The following is a 25,357-nucleotide window of genomic DNA, read 5'->3' as shown; positions in this document are numbered from 1 at the left end:
TATAACTTTCCCTAGATCCCTCCTAACTGACTTCTTGCTGTAGATATAATGAAATATTACACAACCTCCCAATGAGGAACCGTTTGGATCCAGTTTCATGAATCTACATTCTGCCCTCCCCAAAATATATTATGAAACACAATGTGCAAACTTTTCATTAACAGGAAAAAGTCAAAAGGGTTTCATTTGAGATTCCTGTTTTGTCCAGTGTCTTCTAGTTAGCAAAATTTGAAATATTCAGTAAGGGAGCAAGTACCATTGCGTGAAGGCCTTAAAACTGCCTAGGAGGGAAAAAATGGGAAAGACAACTTGGAAAAGTGTGTAGAAACGATACATTCATTTAGTGTAGAATTTGTCTGTCTTTCCTTTCAACTTGTCTGCCTGTCAGTGTTTAGACAGAAGTCATGTGAGCTTTTGAGCTGCAGGGACTGAGATAGAGGAGAATGTGTGCATTAATGCAGAGTGCTGCTGGAGCCCTGACAGAGTGAGAGTGAGACAGAGTGTGTGTGAGTGTAAAAGGGGGAAGTGCAGGGAGTTGTAGCTGCAGCAGCTGCTGCCACCTCGGAGCTAAAGACTCGGATTCAGCTCCATCTCCAGCACGTTTTCAGCTCTCCAGAGGCATAGATGCTCTAGGTTCAAGCATCCTAGAAGAAGAGTGACACCTCCAAGAGCTGAAAGGATGCTCCTCTACTACTCCTAAAGGCATTTGGGGACTCTGCTCCTTTTTCAGGACTGAAAGAGGTAATTATTGAAATTTTGTTGATCTCATTTAAAGGTGTCACATCTGAATGTAGAAAAAACTCAGGCAGAAAAGCACACAATCGCGGTGAAGGGGGTGGGGTGGGTCCCCCCCCTTCATTGTAGTCAAGGCAGTAAAAACATCTTGAGATTAAGGCACTGTTTGACTTAAAAAAATGTGGTGGGAGGGGGAAACCAGAGGAGTGGAACTGGGCTGTTTCTAAATTCTTATGGTCTCTCTTCTGTTTTGTTCCTAATATGTAATCTCTAAGTGGAGGAAACTTTAGCCATGCATCTCATAGAGCATTTACCAGCACTTACCTCTTACATTAAACAAAGATGAGATTTTAAAATATTGCATTTAATTAAATGGGATTTACTTAAACCTCTGCTTATTAAAATATCCCCTCTCCCCACCATTGACCCTCCCAACATGATTTTGAAATGCAGGTCTGTTTGAATGGAAAGTTTGCACAGTGTGTTTCATTCTCTCTCTTCTCTTTCAAGCCTATTTGCCTTCTGCTGTCTCCATCCTTGTTCCATCCTGCTCTCTGCATGTGGTAACAATGGATCCCGTGGAGCCCCCCGTGCACATTTTCCGTGAGGAGCCACCCTCCACCTGCTCTCCAGGCCCCTGCCTCCTCCCCAGCAGCAGCAGCTGGTTCCTGGGCTGGGCTGAATATGGCAACAATGCCACTGGTGGCTTTGAAGACTTGCAGCAGAACCACACCAACATTTCCCCAGCAATCCCCATCATCATCACTGCTGTCTATTCTGTGGTCTTTGTGGTTGGCTTGGTGGGCAACTCTCTGGTTATGTTTGTCATCATCAGGTAAGGGATCTTGGGGAGAACTGTTTGGCTTTTGAATACCACACTAAGAAGGCTTCAAATGATACCCCATTGGAAGGGACATAAGGGAAGGAATGGGGAGAAAGCTCTTTGGGAGGTATAAGGTGTATATCCTAAGAGCCATAGGGAAATGACTGAGCTAGTTGGCAGCTGTTCACATTTTGACATTTGCCTGGAAGTACAATTAGAAACCCAAAGGAGAAATGGATTAGAAAGTTATAAATTCTGTAGCGTGTGAGTTGGAGGAGAGGAGGTGCTGCCTGGCTGTGTACTGGAAATGGGTGGATAGAGCCCCCACAAGGATCAGAAGCAGTTAATGTTACAGAAAAAGATGAACTAGAATAAGGAGACTTCTTCTGCAAGGCATCCTTTTCCTGGGTGAGGCACCATAAAAGAAAGGAATTGTTTATGGTTCTAGTTTGCATTATTGTATTATCATATTATCTTTTACTGATTTTTTTTTAAGATAATGATTTTATAAAAATTTGGAAATTCTGAATATAAAGATGGGAGTAATTTTTCTTTAAATTAGGCTATTATGGTAGTTTACAGGATTAAATACCATTATTGCTTTTGGGCCTGATAAAATCAAAGTAAGCATTGTTAGGGGTTGCTTTTCATATTCCAAATGACAGGACAAAAGAGAGATTTATTTGCATTAATTGGTGTTCACGCTAAACAGCTCATTTAAATGCACTTATATTTACACATGTATATTAATGTATATCTTTAATCCCCAGGAAATGATGAGGTGTGATTTTTTCTCTCTACTTTTATAATTTCCCTGTGCAAATTACTGTATCAAAGTACGCCATATAGTGCAGCTCAGAAGGTTTATAGCTCACTTCTTGGTGAGTGAAATCACTCAACCTTTAGGTCTCCTGCTTTATAATGTATTTGAATCCTGCAATAAACACTGTGCAATTCACTTTCTGGAGCATTTCAGTGCTTGAGTAAGATAAGTCCATATATGAAAATTAAGCTGACATGAATTCAAAAGGTTCTGGTCTCGTTTGGGTCAAGCAGTTCCAAAATGAGGAAAAAATGTCAATATTGATTCAGACTGAAGTTAGGTGGAAGACAATGTAGTTGTTATTTACAATCAGGTGAAGCCCCTTGATTTTTAAAGGGATTTTATTTTTATTTTCAACACAGTAAATAAGATGAACAGTTTGACAATGTGAAATAATTAGTTTGCTCCAGGCTGTAAATTTTATGCTGCTACCTGCTATCTACTCTGTCCTTTACATACAGTAGAAAATAAAATCCCTAATGTATAGGGAGGACGGAGTCTTTCCCTGACACACCCTCAGTCATAAGGGGAGAACTTCTTTAAGCTGTCAGTCTAATAGTGACAATTAACTAGATGGGCAGCCAAAATAAACTCTCAACCTCAACCCTGAAAGCAGTAATAAGTATTATACTGGCTTGTGTGTATTTCTTCTCTCTCTTACTTCTTCCCTCTTGAGATTTTTTTTTTCTGGCATCCCCTGCTAGTTATGCATTTCTTTCTGTTCTCCACCTCAGCTTTTTTTGTTGCTCTTTCCTCTTTGTGTCTTCCCTACCTGTATTTCTACATGGAAAAGCCTGAGATTGTTCACAATATCTTCCCCCTTCCCCTCCCCTTATTTCTCTGTGGCAAATGGTTTAAAAGTTCTGACATCATTAGAATATATAAAATATACAATAAACCCTAATTTGAAATGTTCCAATTGGTGTTGCACTGAGTGTTGCTATCTGATTTTTCATAATTCAGTGAAAAATATATTTTACATGTTGCAACAAACTCCTTTTCTCCACAAACACCAGCTCTGCGGGTAGCTTTGGAGAAAGTGGCATTGGAGAGTTATTTTCCTCTGCCATTTCATTTCTTTTTTCTTCTCCTTTCCCTGCTGCCCCTAGCAATCTTGATGGGGAGGATGATGACACATTGTTGCTCCTCTTTTTTTTTTTTTTTACTCTCCAGACATGTGGGGGAATTCATGTGATGTCCCTCACTGCTGTTTCTACTCCGTACAGTACCTTCAGGCTAATGCTGCTGTTCCCTTCCTAACATCAGTACTGTTGCTAGGCATTGATGCTGGGATGGGGAGACTCCAGCTTACTACTACTTTAGCTCTTCAGGTAATCAGTTGCCTAAAGGAGGCAGGGCTTTAAATAAGACACCTAATGTCATGAGACTCAGGATAAGATTGTGAAAGTTGGCAATATTGTATCACATGCAGGAGACCCACAGAAGCATTGGGGGACCTGCTGAAGGGAAGAAGAAGTGAGGAGCAGTCTGGAGGGCTAAATAAACCAACTAACATCCAGCCAAAAGCTGCAGAGTAGAGAGGTCTGCCCTATTCCTCACCCCTCTTGGAGCTGTTAAAACAGCTTTTTGCTAAACCACAAAGAAAAAGAGGTGTCTCTTAAGCTGATTTTTCCTGACCCAAAAAGACTGACTTAATTAGCTTATGAGCAGACTGGGATGGAACTGAGACTTTGATTCACTAGCTGTCTTCCCCCCTGCCCTTCTAGATGGTCCAATGGGGAAGAATATCTAGTCAAGCTCTCCAGAGAATGTTTATTCTGATTCATGCAAACTTCTGAGGTTTTGAAATTTGTCTTTGTGCCAATGCGGAACAAAACCAAAAGCTTTAAACAGTTTTAGTGAAGTGGAATTTTGTTTAAAAGTCCATTGTTGGATCAAAAAGTTGGGTTTTTTTATGTGTTTTTCTCTTTCATGTGCATCTGCCCTAGACCTGAGAAACTTTCTCATTTAAAACTTCATCAAAATACATCTGTGAAATATTTATTTTTTAATTTTGGCATTGTTCATCAATAACAACAAAAAGATACAGTTTTGTCAAAAAAATTCCAGGCAGCTCTAATATGTAGCCATTTTGCCTGTTTTAGACCTGTAGTGTCTGAGCTGACTGGTGGTCTGGATTAGGCCTCTGGTCATTAAATTCAGACTTTCAAAGACTTCTGCCTGAGCACTAACTGTTCAGAGGACTATAGTAACACTGGAGAGAAATGAAGTTTACCTCTCCAGAGCAGGGAGGGGGAGAGAGAGCAAGTCCTCACCTGGGGACTACATCCCCCCATGAGAGCAAAGGGAGGAATGAGAAGAGAACTGTTTAACTGCATCCCCTTGGAGACAGGACCAAAGATGAAGAGACAGAAATAGAGAAGAGCCCTACCTCAAGAGACAGCAATGAGAAAGGAAAAAGGAACTAAGGGGCAAAGACAGACTGAGGAGAAAACACCTACCACCGGGGGGATTCTAACTGTGGGAAGAGAGTGGGAGAAAGATAAAAGAACCCCCGATGCTGGGGAGGAGGAAAGAGGAAAAATGAGAACCCACACCTGCAGGCCCATCACCAGGGAGGATAAAAGGGAGAGCTTCTGTTTTTGTGGTGAAAGGACTGGGGAAAAGAAAGAGTGGGGAAAGAAGGTAAAGAGGAGTGAGAGAAAGCAGACATTCAATGAGGCCCTCATCAATGAGGGAGGCTGTAGAAAAAAGGGGAGAAGAGGTAGGTGATGAGAATCAATGGGGAGGGAAAGAGGAGTGAATCTCTACTTCAGTAGATAAGGTAGAGACAGTGGAGAAGAAGGTGGAAGAAAAGGCACTATCAAGAAGGGGTGAAGAGAAAACCTATACCTGTAGGGAGTAGAACTGGGAACAGGAGGTTGAGGATAAAGATACCCAGGCTTCCTCAATAACACCACATTCAAAGGGAAGGTGTGGGCATGGAATGCACAAAATAAGTGAAGTCCAGTCACTGGTGACAGAAGGGAAGAGAGAGAGAAAGGAGGTTGTCTTCTGTGACTGGCCCTGATGGGAGAGGGCAGTAGGAGAAAAGGAGTTGTCTGTGGCAGGCTCTACAGACAGCTAAACCACAGTTAGACTGTCTGGAGAGACTGGGAATAAGGATCCAGCCTGTGGAGAACCAAACTGAGGGAAGAGCTCTAGGGAGGAAGCCCCAAGAGTCAGTGACTTGGGTAGGAGCTGGGCTTCCAGGAAGAAAGTACAGAGAATCAGTACTCTGTGAGAGAGCAGGGTAGAAGAGTAGCTCAGGAAGGGTGGAAGACTCATTTATTTTACATTTCCTTTGGGGCTATTGTTTAAATTTATCAGCAACATGTTCTGAGAGAGATGATGGGCAAAAGGTGTTCTGGGAAGGCTGACCCTGCCACAGAGGCCATATCAGAGCCTAGATAGCAGAGTAAAGAGAGACCCTTCAGCATCATTGTGGGAGTCGATACCCTACTGGTGGGAGGTTAGAAGTGGGAGAATGCCAACTCAGCCATTCCATCCCAGGTGGGATGGGGGGTAGAAGTGAGGTAGAAGAGGGAGCAAGAAGTCAGTGGTACTAGTGGAGAAGTGTGGCCTGGTGGATTGGGACTCCAGAGTCGAGCTGGGTGAAATTTTTCGACAAATAGTTTGTTAGTTGAAAAATGCACTTTTGGGTCAACTGAATCTATTAGTGAATTCATATTGCGTTTGCAGATTAATTTCAATTGAAGTTGAAATGGTCAAAATATTTCAGTAATGTTGAACCAAAACATTTCCTTTCAACCCACATGTTCATTTTGACAAAATCAAAGGAAAGGATTCGTAAAATGACTGAGGCAGAGGGCGCAACTGCTCTCCCCTTGTACACTTTAGCCGTGTCCCTTATAAATTTAGGGGTATGTAGTTGGTTTATGGGAGACCCAGGTTCAATTCCCTTTTCTGCCAGATGAGGCAGAAGGATTTGAATGTGGGTCTCCTACATTGCAGAACAATGCCCTAACCACTGGCCTACAGGATATTCTGACATGGGGATTTCTCAATCTCTCTTCTTGAAGCTGTTCTGCTTTTCATAAATGATTAGTCACTGGAGCAGGGATTTAAACTGGGATCTTCCAAATCCCAGGTGAGTGCCCTAATCACTGGGCTAAAGTTTATGAGGGAGTGGGTGGCACCATCACCACCTCTCATTCCTCCAGTTGCTTTATGAATCGTTTCCTTGGCTTTTATTAGAATGCCTGAGGGTGAAACAACATGAAATGTTTCCTTTTAACATTATCAAAAGATTTTGTTTTGATTCAAAACTTTTCAATTTGTCAAAAAATGTCATTTTTGATATGACCCAAAATTAAACTTTTGTTGGTTTTTTTTTTAAATTGCCAGTAAACTGGAAAATCCATTATCTTCCCATCTCTACTCTGCAGACCTGGTTCCCGTTTCTGGCTCTGCCACTGACCTGGATCCTCAGCAAGTCATTTCACCTCCTTTTGCCTCAGTTTCCCCACCCTTAAAAGGAGGCTAATATTTATCTCCGGTGTAAAGTATTTTGAGATCAATGGATGAGAAGTGCTATATAGTACATTCAGAAGCAGTTAAGCCCTATTTCCTTTTAAGTGATTTTAATTAAATCATCCAGAGTTAAATAATTTAAATCAGATTGTCCTTGTGCCTGCAGCAGCTGGCATAACTGATCATTTACAAACATGTTCATTGGGAAGGGCCTATTTCCTTTAGAAGGGTGATAAACTCTTTGTGGGGGGAAAAAACATAGTAGTGGTAGTTGTCATTACTTAAACTCCTTTTTGCATCATTTGTTTTGGTTACTAAGGATTTTACCAGGCATGACAGCACCAAGTTATACTGCTGTAAGGAGGTTTAGTTATCAAACCAACCATTCTCTTTCTTAACAATACTCAACACCGTCAACATCCTCTTTAACACTTTATTACTTGCACTACCCCCAACTTTCTAGTCTCCCCCGAGCTCTGCAGTGTCAGTTTGTGCAAAAACCCTTTTAACTCCTTATTCTTTTTCCTCAAACCACTGACTTATTTTTCAAAGTGATACATTTCTCAGCTGATTATTTTCAGTGTCTCTGAACTTATCTTTTATGTTTTTTTGCACTTATCCCTTAACTTAATACACTTTGCCTGAAAAGTTGTACTCACTAAATACAGTCCTTGAAGGATGGCTGCTTTTTACTTTGGATTTATGCAAAAAGGCAACAGACACTGTTTTCTCTCTGTCCTCTCTGGAGTCTTAGTCTATTTCCTCCTCTACATCTCTGATTTCTTCTTTGTGCTTTTTTGCTTTCACTCTTCCGAGTAGCACATTTCGTTTGTAAAGTGTTAGCTATCAGAAATAATCTTTGAAAAATTGCTGCTGCATTGATCTGGACTCAGGATTTAAAACAAAATAAAACAAACAAAAAACCTAGATGCTATTTTTCCAGGGCTGCCAATGGGTCCTATTTTTTGAAAATTTTAGTGGCACAGACCTTTGCTGTGCTCTGCAAATTATTTATTTATGGAATTCAACGGAGCTCTGCTGTGCTCTGCTAGGCATTCTTTTTTTGTTTAATCTGATACCACACTCTGGATTTTCTTTTTCACCCGAATACTTCTCTAGGGTTTGCCCTTACATTTAACTCACTTCTTCAGCATAGTGCTAAAGAAGCATGGTGCCTCATATTTAAACCATTAAACCCTTCCAATGCCATTTCCCTTAATGCTAGGTTGCAACCCTCACACTAAGGGATATCTACATTGCTTGCTCCAGATCTAAGTCAGTGTACCACTGTGTTGGGGTTCCCCCGAGACCTCTTGCACTCAGTTGTCCAAGAACTCCATTTTACTCCAGTCTCTTCACTTAGATTCCTTTATTTAGCATACAGCAAAGCTACACTGACTGGCTTAGATTCAAGCATGGGGGGAGGGGTACAGGGCATACCACACATTCACAGTTAAACAGAAAATCTCTTCCTTTATATGCATTTACTATACATTGCATTACATATTTGGGGATTGGCTTGGTTACTTTGGAGAAACCAATCCCTTTACAGCATGCTCTGCTCATACACTGTCCATACACAATTTATTTTTTAACCTCATCTTACATTCCAGGCCTTTTTTGTCCATTGTTATCTTGCCCATTGTGAATGATTCCATGAGTGGTCCCCCACTTCTCTTAAGTAGTACTGACATTGTTTCCAATCTACTGATCCATTTACCTTCCTGATACTGTCTCCCAAGAAATGAGGCTTCACCCATGTCCAATTACTCATGTCCGGCCAGGCCTACATAACTCACTTGAGCAATGTTTATATTACATTGCAAGTATCTATATTACATTTCTACAGCAAGCCATTTCTGAGATATGAGAACATCAAAGACCTTAGAATATGCTTCTAAAAGGGAAAAACACATTTTTAAAATTTCATATGCAAACAGGCCTTGTCCCTTTTACACCAGAACTTTTCCTGGCCCCTGCAAATGCAGCTCTGACTAGGGACTTTATAGGAAAAAATTGAGGCAAAATGGTGCTTTCTAGAGACAGCTAGAAGGAATGGAAAGGCGTATTTGTAATGGAAACTGTGTTACAATTTTAATTATGGAATTGCTGTCACAGTGTTGTACACAGCCACCATGGGAGCTATGTGTCTGTTGTTTCACTCATTCTGGATTCACCTCTTCAATGTGCTCTGTCTTGATTGCCCCAGGAGGTCACCTACTCGGAAGAACTGCTGTCATCAAACTCCAAGACAACCAATCCTGTATTTCTTTGAAAATTATTTCACAAGCCTCCAGTGGTCTGAATAATTCTCTAGGATTAAAAACAGTTTTAACAACAGGCAGTGTCACAGCTATGTGCGTTCATTCCTAAGGGAAAAGAGGAGCTTGTATGCTCTAGTTTGTCGAATGTCTTAGAAAAAAAAAAGCATCATTGAATTTAATGGCATCCTGTGTTACAGGAATAATTTATTAAGAAATGGCATAATGTAGTCAACTCTTTCTCAGATTACTTTTATGTGCTACTGCTATAAAGATATTCTTTGTCCCTTGTCAGTCTCTTACCACTTTTTTGTACTTTCATTAACTTGCGTGTTCCCCAGAAAGGTTTCTCCATGCCTCCTGGGGTAGGGGGAGAGGGTACGGGCATGCCCCACAGTTTGTCCTCGGAGCTGGTGCTATTAATCCCATTTTATAGATGGGGAATTGGGGCCCAGAGAAGCTAAATTACTTGCTTAAGGGCACACAGAATGTCTGTGATGAGCAGGGACTTGAACCAAGTCTCCCACATCCTAGTTTAATGATCTAACCACTGGCTCTTTGGTGGAGCTGGGTGACACTTGGGCTTCCAGTTTGGAAAGCCAGTATTTTGAAATGAACTCTGCATTGGAAAGAAAACAAGCATTTTGGAATTTTTCCATTAAAAAAATAAATTATCAGTTATAAGTCAACTGAAACATTCCATTTTGATGAAATTTAAATGTTTTCTTCCAATTTTGTCTTTTAAAATTGTTTTGTTTTATTATAATTTATGACAGAATATAAAATTTGAAACAAAAATAATTTTGAAATGAAAAATCAAGATGTTCCATTCCAACAAGGTTGACCTATTGAAATGTTTAGTTTCAACTTTTTCTACATCAAATTTTATTGAAATTGACATGTTGCCATGGAAAGTTTAGATATTAGATGAAATGACACTTTCTGATAGAAATTTTTTCTGCTGGAAAATTTTTGACCAGCTCTACTCCTAAGTAACTTGCCACGCCCCTCTATGTCTCAGTTTTCCCATCTATAAAATGAGGATAATTCTTATTTATTTACCTAACTGTGGTGTGCAGCTGTCAGTAACCTAGTCCCAGATTTGGACCTTAGCGTCCAAAATATGGGGGTTAGCATGAAAACATCCAAGCTTAGTTACCAGCTTGGACCTGGTACTGCTGCCACCACCCAAAAAATTAGAGTGTTTTGGGGCACTCTGGTCCCCCCCAAAAACCTTCCCTGGGGACCCCAAGACCCAAATCCCTTGAGTCTCACAACAAAGGGAAATCAACCTTTTCCCTTTCCCCCCCCTCCAGGTGTTCCTGGAGAGATACACAGAAGCAACCTCCGTGAATCTAAACAGAGGGATTCCACCCTCCCCGTTCCCAGCCTGGAGAACAGAATTACCGAGAGTCAATCTCTCTTCCCCCCTCACCCAGAGTGAATGCAAAGTCAGGCTAGTACATCTAACACACACAGGTTTTCCCCTGACTTCTTCCTCCCACCAATTCCCTGGTGAGCTGCAGACCCAATTCCCTGGAGTTCCTCACTAAAGAAAACTCCAACAGGTCTTAAAAGAAAGAAAAATACATAAAAATGGTCTCTCTGTATTAAGGTGACAAATACAGGGTCAATTGCTTAAAAGAAATATGAATAAACAGCCTTATTCAAAAGAATACAATTTAAAGCACTCCAGCAACTATAGACATGTAAATACAAAACAAAAAACCAACTTTGTACTCACAACTTGGACAAAGAAGATTAAAAAGCAGGAAATAGAAAAATCCTTCTCTAGCTGAGAGAGATTCAGGCAGAAGACAAAGAACTCAGACACAAACTTCCCTCCACCCAGAGTTGAAAAAAGTCTGGTTTCCTGATTGGTTCTCTGGTCAGGTGTTTCAGGATACTTTTTTTTTTCAGGTGAAAGAGACATTAACCCTTAGCTATCTGTTTATGACAGCAGCCCATTGCTTTATTATTTCAAACAAAGCTAATACCCCATTTACTAGCACTCTCATTTGTTGAGTTGGAAAGGTGCCTCCCAACAAACACATGCATCAGATATGAGTGTACCAACTGAGTCAGCTTTGAGAGAAGCAGGGAAAAAGACTTTGATTCTTAGGACATATACATTGAGTGGGGATGGGAAAGGCGGTTCTTTGACAAAAATGATTTCTGCACATAAAGAAAATGATTTAAAAAGGAAAGGAAGGAGAGAGCAAAAAGAGGCACAATGGATCTTTATAGCCCTGCTGGGAAGCCTTGTTGACTGCTCTAACTGTCAAGTTTGAAATATTCTTTCTGGAGCCACAAGTTCAAATCTAATCAGGTTCAGCCTTTCATTCTCCAGGAAGGTAAAATGAGTTCCATATAGTTTACTATTTGGACCGTTCAGACAGGTCAATATGCTTCTGCCCCCCACCAACGATGCCCATGTTCTCAATACTTAAACAGACCCCTTTCCCAGCACTCCACCCCAAAGGTGTGAAGCTTCTGGTTTACTGTTTAACTCTCTTGGGCATGTACCAATGTGAAGTAATCAACACACACACTTTGACAGCCTAACATCTTTTTATATATATATGCATTTTATATTTAATCATGAATAGAACAGGGGGAGTACAGAACACACAAAACAGTAAACCATCCTAAATGCAATGTCCCTCACTAGCTCACCCTTCCCTTGGGAGTCCTTGGGGAATTGCCTATGTTCTGTCAGTTAGGCAGGCAGGCAGGCAGTGTCCTCTGCCCCTTGCCTACTCCCTGCAGCAGCCTCTCTTATCTTAATTTGGTGCAAAATGACTGTCCTCCACTTCCCCCTCTGAGTCCCTTTATAGACTCCTCCTGAGGTCACCTTCTTCTTCAATTCTGCCATTTGGTACTTTTTTCATTACTCTCAACCTGTTACCCTCCTTCAGAGCAGAGAAGGAGGTGTCTTGTTCTATGTACAGAAAACCTATAGTCCAAAGGTGCTCTACTTTGTTCAGTGCTGATTGCTCACTATTGTCTCTGGCCTGGCAGAGATGTGACACAAACCTGCAAGCAGGGTGGATCCACATACATGACAGGCTTTCCTTTACACAGTAATTTCATGACACAATTCATATAATCATTTCCAGTTCAGAAGTTGGGCAGACAGAAACCCCAATTTGTCACAGCACATGTTGCAGGATTCTCAAAACCTAGCCATACAACTAGGCTGGTAGATACGAGCATAAATATCTATATGTAGTTTTGTTTGGGAATTTTCAAATTTTCAATACCTATTCTTAAAAATCTGATTACATAGTTCAGTGCACAGACAATGGGAGCTTCAGGTGCTCAGCACTTCTGAAAAGCAGGCCCTAGATATCTCAAGTTGGACACGAGCTGGCATTGAAAATTGTGACTTAAGTTACCAATCACATAATTAAGTAAGCCCATTCACAAGAGCAATGGGCTTAAACTGCAGCAAGGGAGATTTAGGTTGGACATTAGGAAAAAGTTCCTAACTGTCAGGGTAGTTAAACACTGGAATAGATTGCCTAGGGAAGTTGTGGAATCTCCATCTCTGGAGATATTTAAGGGTAGGTTAGATAAATGTCTATTAGGGATGGTCTAGACAGTATTTGGTCCTGCCATGAGGGCAGGGGACTGGACTCGATGACCTCTTGAGGTCCCTTCCAGTCCTAGAGTCTATGAGTAAGCGCACAGACATTGAAGGCTAGTTTGGTCAGAAGCTGAGGGTACAGGAAAGAGTGCCTGACAAGTTAATGGTGGGGTAGTTTGGTGGCACTCTGTTTCACTGCATAACTTACAACTGAGTTTCCTGCTGCATGGATGCACTACAGAATTAACTCTGTGTCACATGGTTTGTTGAATGTGTAGGAAAATGTCCAGAGTTTACTTTTCTTAATTCTTATATGTTTAATCAGAAATGCTTAATGTCTTCAAAGTATTTTCTCCCAAATCTTGTGGAAGAGCTGCACAAGACACCCTGAATCTGCTCTTGGATCAAGCACTCTTGGACAATGGTGAGCACCCTATCTATTATTACATTCCTGACCTTTGCTACATGATTTGTATTGACAGTGGGAAAGAGGGGGCATTGCATGCTGTTTGCTAGGCAGGTCTTACAGTGATACACATTATGTTACATTGCAGGTTGAGAGAGAGAAAAAAAATCTTCATTTCCCCTGAAGTCATCAATGCATTCCTCATCATAACAGTGATGTTCTTCAATAACTTTTATGAAAGATCTACAAAATATTCACTGGAACTATTCAAACGAATATGTCCTGGGGTTATCACCACTTGGAGAGGGATAGTGTCATGTGGTGGGCGCAGACAATACCAGGAACTGGCAAGTAATGTCATCACTCATCTGGAGGATTTGCTCCTGAAAATATTTGCTCCTTTAATACCAGAAGTTTGGAGACATTTCAAATTCAGGATCAATGATCTGCCACTCAGTAGCTGATTCTATCCCACCTTGTCTTCAGCTGTCAGGGAAAACTCCAGATTGCATGTAAGCAGCTGATTGGGACTGGTCTACATAGCTGCTTCCATGGGTCTTGCCAATGGACAGATACATTTTCATTCTTGAATGAATTGTTTGAGAAGAACCATTCCTGGATGGAATCCCCTTTGTATATGCACTGGAATAGAATCATGCAGGGAAGAGTCACCAAGCTCTGTTGGAGAAAGTTTTCCTCCAAATCTTGTTGAATATTGGAGGAAACCTGTCTCATCAACTATATGCAAGATTATGTATAGTCCCAGCAACATACTGGCTAAACAAGGTAAGGCCAAATATTTAACACTTCATCTACTTAGTCTTTTGACTCCTTTTCAGTTATAGCCTGTAATGAGGCTGAGTGGCCTCCATCCAAGTGGGAGGAGGGAACCATTACACACCCCTTGGAGGGTGGAGCCTAGATCACCCTGCCTCTCTCACCGGAAATACTGGGGCATGGCCTGAAGTATAAGAGGCCAGCCCTGCAGCACAGTTGGGGGAGAGCCTATGAAGGATGCTCTGCCTGTTCTCCCACACCCCCAAGAGGAACCTGCACCTGGTTGGTCTTGATTCCCAGACACTGACAAGGACTGGCCTGGAGTACCTACTGCCATATATCCCGTATACCCGAGGAGCCGGAAGAGGCCTGGAGGCCACAGGTACTAAACCCTGGGGAGGCAGGAAGTGGCCCAGGGGCAGCCCTGGAGCAGCTGGCTGCAGAACCAGGGGTGGCTCAGTTGGTGTGTTGTGGCTGGATCCCCGTCGACGCAGAGGCAGCCAATCCTGGCCCTGCCAGGGCCCTGGGCTGGGACGTGGTGGAGTAGGGTGGGACTGCATCTCCCTGCCAAACCGCACCAGGGTAGCTGATCCTCCTACACTGTGCAAGGAGGCTCTAGCTCTGAAGAGGAGCTTCCCTTACCAGTAGCCTTGAGAGACTGTTCTGGGTTGCTGGTCGCCTGAGCTCTGCCTGGGCCAAAGCCAGCCCTAAGAGGTGGTGTTTAAGGGCTGACTACTTGAGCTACCCAAGCCCAGGCTAAAGCCTGACAGGGACTGCTGTTAATTGCCCAGCCCTATTGTGGGCTCTTGGCTGTCTTGCAGACTCTAGTCCTGGCCAGACAGGGCCAGCCTGAGTGGTCTCCCTCCGAGCAGGAGAGTAAGGAATCATTAAATAGCTCCATCTTGACTGTGTCAAGTAATTTCTGGTTCAGGCCAAACCCAGTGAGGCTGCATTTCTTGGCTGGTAACTGCATTCCACACAGAATCATGTGAGAGAGAGGCAGATTATGAAAGTGTTTTCTCTGAAAAGATTTTACTATATGCTCTGAAGAGAATGGGGAGGGAGTTGCAATGTAGAGTTGCAGTCTCAAATAGAGGAATGGGGGTCCTAGAAGGTCTGTTCTAATCAGGAATAAAAATGGGAAATGGCAACATTATATTCTAAACACAAACATCAATTCCTGGCCCACCTAAGTCGTCTTTGTGCTGTTGTGGTGTGAAAGAGTGCTGGGGAGGCAAGGGGAGATGGCCAGAACATCATGAGTTCTCGCAAACATGTAAGGCCATAGGAAAGCATTATAAGTCTCCACAAATGAGAGCAGTCCTGGGGCTGCTCAAGCTTGTGTGTGGCCAAATTGTCACCCAGCATCCTCAAGGATGGGGAGGATGTGAAGGTCCTGTACATCCACCATTGCCCTCCTCACATCTATGCCAAGTAGAGCTTAGCCAGGCCCCAGAGAGTTTAAATGCACTCACTGAACTATGCTTTCAAACCCTATTTGAGTCTTCAGAAAGTCTTCGCCATAATGACTGCTAAGGGCATTTCAGGCAGGAAGGGCATCCACCAGTGCTGGTTCATGGTATGTAACAGAGAGCATGTGTGTGTGCACGTGAACGTTCAGTTCCGGCCTAGTACAACATTTTATATGAATGGGTGTATTTGAATAGCTAATGGTCAATTTCCTCACCCAAGGCAGGATTTTTTAAATCTCTCAGTTGATGATCAGTGAATATGAGAATAGCTGCTGTTGAGATGTCAGGACCTCCTTCTAGAGGTAGTTCCAGAATAACTGGTTTGTCAAACACTGTCCAGAAGAGGAAGGCTAATTAGTCTCCAGAGAAGATCTGAGTTTGGCCCAAATAATCCAGGAGTGCTATGTCTGCCACTTCAGACTTGTCCCTGAAGTGTCCCATTAGGAAAGATGGTGCTTGATGCAGTGAATGCTATAGGAGATAACTGGAGAGGTATGGAGGCTATTAAGAACTGGGTAGTATACAACAATGAGGTGACAAAGATTGAGGAATGCATAGAGGCCAGAGGTAGATCCCACATGATCTCTCCCAAGTGGAGGCACTAGAGCTGAACCCCACCCAGAACATCAACAGGCTATGGGGACTTGAGACCACCCTAATGAACCAGCTCTTCACAGATAAATACACATGGGAAGGGTATGTCATATAATGTGATTTTTATTTCTCACAACTTCTGAGATGTATAGAGTCTTATGCTTACTACTCTGAATGTTCCCTGATACCCCAGTGGGCATTAACAGAATGCCTATTTAAGATGCAACTCCCATTGTGACGTTCCCCTGGTGTTATCTGTACTGGTGATCTGCTAGGTCACTCTAATCCTCAAATCTGGAAGCCAGCCTTACCCTGCTTTACTGTGAGAACTTCCACTCCTGGGCTGTTCACTCACAGGCTCTGGCATGTAAGCTGCTCCCGGCTTTGTGAGTGAGCACTTTTGGCCAGTTGCTGCTTGGATTGTGCAACTGAATGGCACTAGCTAATATCTTCGGTCCCAGACACAACCCTAGGAACCTCCGTCTTGCAGTATCCAGTTGTGCCCACTGGACGCTGCAAGCTTATATGAGTTCAACAATTTAATAAAGAAATTGATATGTACCACACTTGTTATCCCAAGGGGAGCCTCTGACATCTTCAAACCAAATGCCTTGCTTCAGGTAGAATAAACAGACACATTTATTTACTACAAAAGATAGATTTTAAGTGATTATAAGTCAAAGCACAACAAATAGGATTTGGTCAAATCAAATAAAAGCAAAACACATTCTAAGCTGATCTTAACGCTTTCAATGCCCTTACAAACTTGGATGTTTCTCATCACAGGCTGGCTGACTTTCCCAGGCTTTCCCCTTGATCAGCGCTTCAGTTGCTTGGTGGTGGTGTCTGTAGATGGAGGGGGAAGAGAGAGGAAGAGCATGGCGAAAGTCTCTCCTTTTATCATGTTCTTTTTTCCGTCTTGGCTTTGTGCCCCTCCCCCACCTTCAGGGTCTGGTGAGCATTACCTCACTGTAGTCCCAAACTGACCAAGGGAAGGGGGGTGACTAATTTGAGAGTCCAAGAGATCCTTTGTTGCTGCCTAGATGTCCTTTGTTCCTGTGATACTGGGCTGGGTTTGTCCTATACATGCCCTGATGAGGTGTGAACTGCCCCTTTGTTCCTGGACAGTTTTGCCTGGGCTTGTTTTAAGACATGAGGACGCATTTTCAGCCTCATAACTATATACATGAAATTACAACCTATAATATTACTATAACAACAATGCTCAGTCATCATGAGCCTTCCGAAGACACCTAACATGACAAACTTTGCATTGGATACCACACAATCATATTATAAGGATGAATGTGGAGGTGCAGGATGTTCCCCTGAGATACAGAATGTCACAGCCATGTGTCCTAATTTTCAGCTACACAGTAATCAGATGGAGCATGTCAGCTATCAGTGCTCCTTTCTATTTCCATGGTAAGGCAGAGACCATGTGCTTTGCACTGAGAACAGACTGAAGATGTTTCCCCATGAGTAGTATTCATGCAGCGTACACACCAAGCCTCTGTTTGAGTGTATTGAATTTCCGCCCATTTTACTCTCCCACAGCCTGACAAACGCAGCCTGACAAAAACTGTTCCCTTAATAAGATTGGGCTGCCACTAGTCAGGATCTTCAGAGGTAACCATTCCTTAGCCCTTCAGGTGCCACAGCCCTTGCAAAGGAAGAAAGGGGGAAATGGCACCTTGACAAACTTCTACTGCATCTCCCCATGAGCAATGAGACCTGTGCCCTCCACCAGGTGACACCTGGCCCACAGCATCCATTCAAGTGAAGGATAGAGTCTCTCCTTGTTGGACCAACAACTGAAGCATACAACGCACCTGGTTCTTCAGGAACTGCCAGGCAGAACCTGGAACCTTTTGTCCCAGAGCCACTGGCACATATTGAGGGAGGTTATGGTGTCCTGCAACAAAACCTTGCTGCAGGAAAGAGGAACACTGAGGCTGAAGAATGCTACGTGGACAGAGAAGCAGCATTCACTAGGGAGGTGGTGAACTGGACCCATGTGAGTGCAGATTATCAGAGCGGGTTATCCAGCTTCCTATATACAGAATTCCTGACTAGTGTGGCTGTTTCCAAGGGCCCCCATTTTGCCTTACATTAGAAGTTCTCATCCTGTCTAAACTGGAAGACCGTGATGACTGCAAGGTTAGTGAAATGGCAACATCTCAAGATTTGAGCAAGAGAAAATCCAGCTATTGCAAGAGAAAAAGATTTGCAATCAGATGGTTTAAAAATTGTAATTTTTGTCTGTTTTTATTAAAACCTATTTAACTTAAATCACTAAGTTTTTGGACAAAGGAAGTATTTCTTAAAATCTAATATCTTTCTCCTTTCAAGTGTGAGAAGTCCTTGAGTCTAGTTGCTTTCTCAGCAAAACCATGGGACACCAAACTTGACATTACTGCCATTAGTAAAGGTAAAACAGAAGCTTTCTTCTTAATTAAAAATGAACAACCCCTTTGAATCTTCTTTATCCAAAGGAGTGGGGGGGCCGGGGAGATGGATTCATAGTGCAGCATGGCTTTGTCCTCAGTGAGTGACTTAGAACATGTTTGGAGTTTTGTGAGTCTTCTCCTGCCCTTGAATTTACAAATCCAGTACTTTAGTACAAGCATAAAAACTCAAACTTTTTGACCTGATTTCAAGCCCCATAGATGTCTCATTCAGGGGAGTAGTTATAAATGGAGGCCAATGTGAGGATTTTAACTCTTGTTGACCTTTGAAAGTTGGGATGAATTTCTACAATCAGGGATATATGTAATTCATATCAGCATGCTGTGGCTCTTTATCCTCCTCTAGGGCTAAACCATATATACAGGGTTAAGTCTATTATTCCATTTGAGCTATTAGATCTAGTCCTTTAGCTGTAGCATCTGAGGTTCATGCTTTTTGATCCAGAGTTCCCAGGCTGACTCCCCACAGATGACCCAATCTATATTGCAAGGGAACTGACCTATTTAAAAAAATCCTCTGCAATTCATAGTTAATATTTTAATAATTTTTGTACAAAATTTTAACTAGTTACAATAAGATTTATAATAAACAAGTAAACATTATGGCAAGGATTTTAAAAATGAGCATCTCAAGCTTTGCTCCGAAGTCCATATTTAGGCAGCTAAATCAGTGGCCTGATTTTTCAGAAGTGCTGTATCAGTGGGAGCTGCTGGGCACTCACCACTCTTGAAAATCAAGCAACTTATTTAGGTGCCTAGTTACAGATCTAGGAATCTAGCTTTAGGCAACTTTTTTTAAGTCTTATCCTATAATTAGTATGTTAAAGTTAATTTCAGTGACAGGCAACTCTTGAATTTGTGTGATAACAATAATAATGATTACTATGAAAGTGTGAATTGATTTTCTGGGGTCCCTACTACTATAAATTTGAGACTGCCATGAATTCAGAATGTAGTGATAACACATGACCTAAAATGTGAATGTGAAGGTTGCAACATACTGATTTTTACACTCTATGCTGGCTCTGTGTTAAGTTTCATATTGACATACATTTTTAAATGACTTTTAAGACTATAAAAACATTAGATTCATTCTACTTCATATGTCTCCAGTCTTTCACTACGTTCTGATTCAATTGATATTGACAAAAAAACAAAACAAAACAAAAAACAAAACAAAAAAAACAAGGAGTCCTTGTGGCACCTTAGAGACTAACAAATTTATTTGGGCATAAACTTTCGTGGGCTAGAACCCACTTCATCAGGTGTATGAAATAAAAAATACAGGAGCAGGTATAAGTACATGAAAAGATGGGGGTGCTTTACCAAGTGTTATGTCAGTCTAACAAGATAAATCAATTAATAGCAAGATACCAAAGGAGGAAAAATAACTTTTGAAGTGGTAAGAGAGAGGCCTGTTACAGACAGTTGACAAGAAGGTGTGAGTAACAGTAGGGAGAAATTAGTATTGGGGAAATTAAGTTTAGGTTTTGTAATGACCCAACCACTCCCAGTCTTTATTCAGGCCTAATCTGATGGTATCTAGTTTGAAAATTAATTCCAGTTCTGCAGCTTCACATTGGAGTCTGTTTTTGAAGTTTTTTTTGTTGAAGAATTACCACTTTGAAGTCTGTTATTGAGTGACCAGAGAGATTGAAGTGGTCTCGTCCTGGTTTTTGCATGTTATGATTCCTGATGCCAGATTCCTGATGTAGTCCCGTACTTGACATTTTAAAACAGAGACTGATATTTTCCTCACAGCTGAAGTTAAACTATTGGATCAATAATTTTAATTTTCTGCAGCATCCCTGAACTTTTTTTTTTTTTTTTAAGGAAACCATGGCGTTTTAAGTCAATACTTTTACCCAGTACAAGTGCAGGCCTGTGCAAAGCAAGGTACTTGGAAAACCAGGCTTCCCATAGACCACTGACTTCCATTGTCTGAGGTCATAAAAAAAACAGGGGAGAGAGAGGACAGCCAGTCAACCAGATATCTCTTCACTTTTTTGTCATGTATTGGAGAGTACAAGTAATATGAGATTTTTGAAAACTCTATCAGCACATTATGTAGAGACTGTCCAGTTTGGCCAATGTATATGGCAGAGGGGCATTGCTTGCACATGATGGCATATCACATTGGTAGATGAAATTGGTATTGAGTTTACCCTAAATAGATAAATATTGAGATCTGGGGCCTTTCCCAGTTATGCCCCTTGCTGCTGCTATCCATGGGAATTTCACACAAGAGAGCCTAGCACAATAGCATCCATCTGTAGCTTAAATAAATGTTTGACATCTGTTTTTTGTATGTTTTAATTCATTGCGACAGCTGTCGTCCTATACCACTTCTTTGCTATGCCTCATTCTATTTAATGCATTTGCACTTCACATATTAATCACTATCGTAGAAAGTTTTAGAATATTTGTCATTCTTGCAAACAAATTGATCTCATACTGAAGTGGAACATTTCAGCCTGAAAATGTTATTTTGTCAAAGTTATGTCTTGATGAAAAATGATTTTGAGCCTCTTTTTAACTTTAACTAAACTCATTAAAGCAACACTATAATTTCTAAATCCTCATTCTCTTTGTCCCTGCTTGCAACAGTATTGTCAAAGAATCCTTACATATTAGTAATGTACATTGATACTTTTCTGGAATGTGTACCAATTTGTTAACACTGTGCCTACCAAACCTCAAATTTACCTGTAGGTTTATGTTAGCTGTGATTTTTTTCCCCTCGTTACTCGCTGTCTTGAAAAAAATGTGTCCTGTTAAATAGCTGCTACATCCTACCCCAGAAGTGAGTGCATTGCAGTGATGGGTGAAATAAGACACATGGTAAAATTTTCAAAAGTGCCTAAGTGACTTAGGAGCCAAAGTTCATTTAAAGTCATTGGAAGTCAGTAGGCCTTAGGCTTCCAAGTGCTGAAGTTGCTTAGATGCTTTTTGAGAATTTTACTCATAATTTGTGAGCAGACAAATGGCATTTCCACTCTGCTCCTTACAAAGTGGACACACTTTATGGTCATTTTTCTTCCTGGGGTTTGGTAACTTAAACAATAATATCCAAGCATAAATTTAAGCCCAAGTTTTTCCTCTACGATATCTCTATTCCTCTCAGGTATGTTAGTACCAGAGAGGCTCCAGCCACCCCTATTATTTGCTAGCTGGAGATAACAAGATCTACCTATGAACATTAGACAGCAGAAATTATTCTGCATCTTCATACAGGCTTCTAGCACCTGAGCTTATGTTGACTGAGGATAGGAGCCTTTCACTTTTATGTAGGATCATCAAAACTGCTACTCTGTTACATTTCTCATTATATCATGGACAATATTTGACCCTCTTTCTGTGCACAGAACTTCCACTGAAATTAATGGGGGAAGGGGACTGGGGTTGTGCAAAGACAGAGGGTAAACTATGATCCATAGTTTGTAAATATTTTCTTAAGGCTCTTTGAGAACTTTAGATGAAAGACAGTAAATGTGAGTCATCTTATATGTGCTGCATTAAATCCAACAACTCTGCTCTTAGTCCCGTACTTGACATTTTAAAGCAGAGACTGATATTTTCCTCACAGCTGAAGTTAAACTATTGGATCAATAATTTTAATTTTCTGCAGCATCCCTGAACTTTTTTTTTTTTTTTTAAGGAAACCATGGCGTTTTAAGTCAATACTTTTACCCAGTACAAGTGCAGGCCTGTGCAAAGCAAGGTACTTGGAAAACCAGGCTTCCCATAGACCACTGACTTCCATTGTCTGAGGTCATAAAAAAAACAGGGGAGAGAGAGGACAGCCAGTCAACCAGATATCTCTTCACTTTTTTGTCATGTATTGGAGAGTACAAGTAATATGTGATTTTTGAAAACTCTATCAGCACATTATGGCATCTTTCTGGTTGCTTCTACTGTGCATTTAGTAATTGTTTGTCAAAGAAGCTGTCTGACTCCAAAGCTGATAATAGAAGCATTTCTGAATCTAGAATCATAGGGTTGGAAGGGACCTCAGGAGGTCATCTAGTCCAACCCCCTGATTAAAGCAGGACCAATCCCCAGATTCCCAAGTGGCCCCCTCAAGTATTAAACTCATAACCCTGGGTTTAGCAGGCCAGCAGTCAAACCACTGAGCTATCCCTCCCCCCAATCTAGCAGCAGGCAGTCACAGCAATGAAAATGAACCTAACTCCATTCCATGTTTTTTGCTGGTAACTGATCTTATGACACCAATAATGATAAAGCTAAAGGGGCAGGGCCTCAAGCAGCATGTCGAAGTGCCGCCGTGGGTGGCAGGTGCAGTCTGTGTGACTTTAGGGTGGCACGCACATTTCCACCGCGGCAGAGGCAATTCAGCAGCAGCTTCTATGTTTAGCTGAAGCTGCTGTGGACAGCTAAACATAGAAGCTGCCCCCGAATTGCCACCACCGCGGAAACGCGCCTGCCGCCCTAATGGCGCACGGACTGCCCCCGCCACTCGCGGTGGCAATTCAGTGCGCTGCTTGGGGGCAAAAAACACGGGGACTGCCGCCTCTTGTAGATTGCCGCCTCAAGCACCATCTTGGAATGCTGGTGCCTGGAGCTGGCCCTGTAAAGGGGGATAAGGTGCTGGGCTAAGATATGTCTGTGTGTGTATGTGTAAAGGAAGTCCAGCCCTGACTGGTGCTTTCTCTCTCTTCCCCCGCATCTTTCTCCTGCTCCTGGTTTTGGGAGAACTCCAAAGGGTGGAGGAGAATGGTCCACTGGGGCCATGTGGTGGGTTAAAGGGCTTATGTGGGGGCGCTTGGGTTGGCTGTCTGTTCTCCCCACCTTCGGTTCTCTGCTCCAACAGCTCTCAGGTATTCTCACTGCAGTGTGGGCTGCTTTGGTGGAGACATGAACCTGACTTTTGAATATTCAGTGATTTTGGCAGGCGGCCAAACTTTTTTTGTGGTTGCAAGTGAGAGACTGAAAATGGCAATTTGAACACTTTCTATCTCAGCCAAATCTGAATGGAATTTCATGGGATAAATAAAAGGCACTTTTGTAGCTCAGGGGGATCCCCCTGCTAAGTATCAAAGGCCTCTCGTCAACACTGATAAAGTAAAAGTCACAGGAATCCTCTGTAATGTAGTGTTAGGCAACTGCTACCAGCTCCTTCTATAATATATTGCTAGGCTACAATGAAGCCAGGTGCCCTCTCACCCAAGGTCACTAGTGCTTCTGGGTGAGACATTCAAGTTCCCTCAACTTGCAGATTCAGGAGACGAGCAGAAAAGATAATTTTCCCTTCTAATCTTTGAGAGTCTTTGGACAGCAGTAAACAGTCTGATTCCCCCATTGGGCAGCAGATCTGTGAAAGACATCTGTTACTGCAACCTGATTGGACACTGATCCTAGGGCCATAATGCCCATGAGCCTTAGTTTGGGGGCGCACTTATGGAGAGGTAATTGTGTGGGAGGGTTCATGAAAGTCTTCTCATTACTAGACTTTGTACATTTACTTTCATATTAAAAATTAAGATTTTAGGAGAAAGTGGCTGTGTTACAAAGTGTGGTGCTCATAAATTCTAGGTTTTCAGGTACAAATCAATTATTCACCCAAACAGGTAGTTAGGCACATTAATACCTGTTTACACACACATTTGAGATCTGTGGATAGAACAAGTTTGAACAAGGAAAAATTGTTGTGACTCTTATTATACTTTCAGATCTATAGAGAAAAAGTACTCTCTAAAGGATAAGTAGTAGAGTCAAAAGCAGATCCAGATTTCCTGAGACCCAGTCTCTTGTACAATCAGCAAGACCACAACTGTCCTAGAATAATAATGCCTGACTAGTGTTTATCGGTATATTCACATTGACAATGATGAGAAACAATCAATATTCTGTTGCGTGTCACCTCAGAAACTTTAAGGGCCCGCCATTGAAAATGTGGCCCCCATAGTTTTGTATGCTCTTGCAGGCCACATTTCTTAATCGGTGTTACACAAACCAATAAAATATCAGTTTTGCTTGAATGTATATCGAGAAAATAGTATTATGATTAATATAATTTTTATGGACTCTAGTAGCCTATTTAACCAGGTATCTTATTCTACACTCTACAGGACACTTAGCTTGTGTAAATTGGCATAGCTCCCGTGAAATAAATTGAGAGATGCTAATTTACAGCAGCTGAGGATTTGGCCCTGCAAGAGTAATGATTAATGGTTTATTCGTGCTGTAGCATGGTGAGACGAGGATACCCATTCTGTAAAAAAAAACAAAACAAACAAAACAAAAAAAACCCAACAGGCAGTAAGGGTACATCTACACTGCAATAACAAAGCCATGACACCAAATCTCAGAATCCAGGTCAATTGACTCAGGCTCATGGGCTTCAGGCTGTGGGGCTAAATTTGCAGTGTACATGTTTGGACTCAAGTTAGAGCCTGGATTCTGAGACCCAACTCCCTCTTGGGGCTTCAGGCTCAAGCCTGAACATCTACATTGCAATTTTTAGTCTCACACTTTGAACCCCACAAGTCCAAGTCAGCTGACCTGGGCCAACCACAGCCATGCTATGGATCTTTGATAGCAGTGTAGATGTATTTTCAGATGCTTGTAAGGAAAGGAACTGCTAGACTTTTCTATCACTTGCAAATGAAGCAAATAATTTTCTCATTTATTTATAGTTGGATTTTAGAGGATGAAACTAAATCTACCATCTTTATAATGACTTGACTAATTTACATGATCCTGTTAAAATTACTCAAAAATCCATTTTTGCCTCTGGCAAGAAAATCTAATTGGTGATACAGCAGCAGCAACATAGCTGAGAGACTAAATGTAACATATTTAATATAATCCTTCAGTCTTGAATGTGCTTGCATTTTTGTCCAAAAGATTGTTACAACACAGTTTCCCTAATACACTAGCTTCATATTTTATAGC

General features: G+C 41.7%; 1 protein-coding gene across 1 annotated transcript in view; it reads left to right on the top strand.

Annotated features, from left to right (window-relative positions):
• Positions 1-551: 551 nt before the first annotated feature.
• The window catches only part of OPRK1 (opioid receptor kappa 1), a 36,599-nt gene continuing 11,793 nt past the window's right edge, over positions 552-25,357 (top strand). Inside the window, exons 1-2 of the mRNA XM_050938904.1 lie at positions 552-741; positions 1,246-1,570. Coding sequence (XP_050794861.1) covers positions 1,305-1,570 — 266 coding nt within the window. The 5' untranslated portion in view covers positions 552-741; positions 1,246-1,304. The remainder of the gene's footprint in view (positions 742-1,245; positions 1,571-25,357) is intronic.

Source organism: Gopherus flavomarginatus, chromosome 2, assembly GCF_025201925.1.
Source record: "Gopherus flavomarginatus isolate rGopFla2 chromosome 2, rGopFla2.mat.asm, whole genome shotgun sequence".
NCBI lineage: Eukaryota > Metazoa > Chordata > Testudines > Testudinidae > Gopherus > Gopherus flavomarginatus.
Note: the sequence above shows the minus strand (reverse complement) of the source record. Positions and strands in the feature narration are given on the sequence as shown.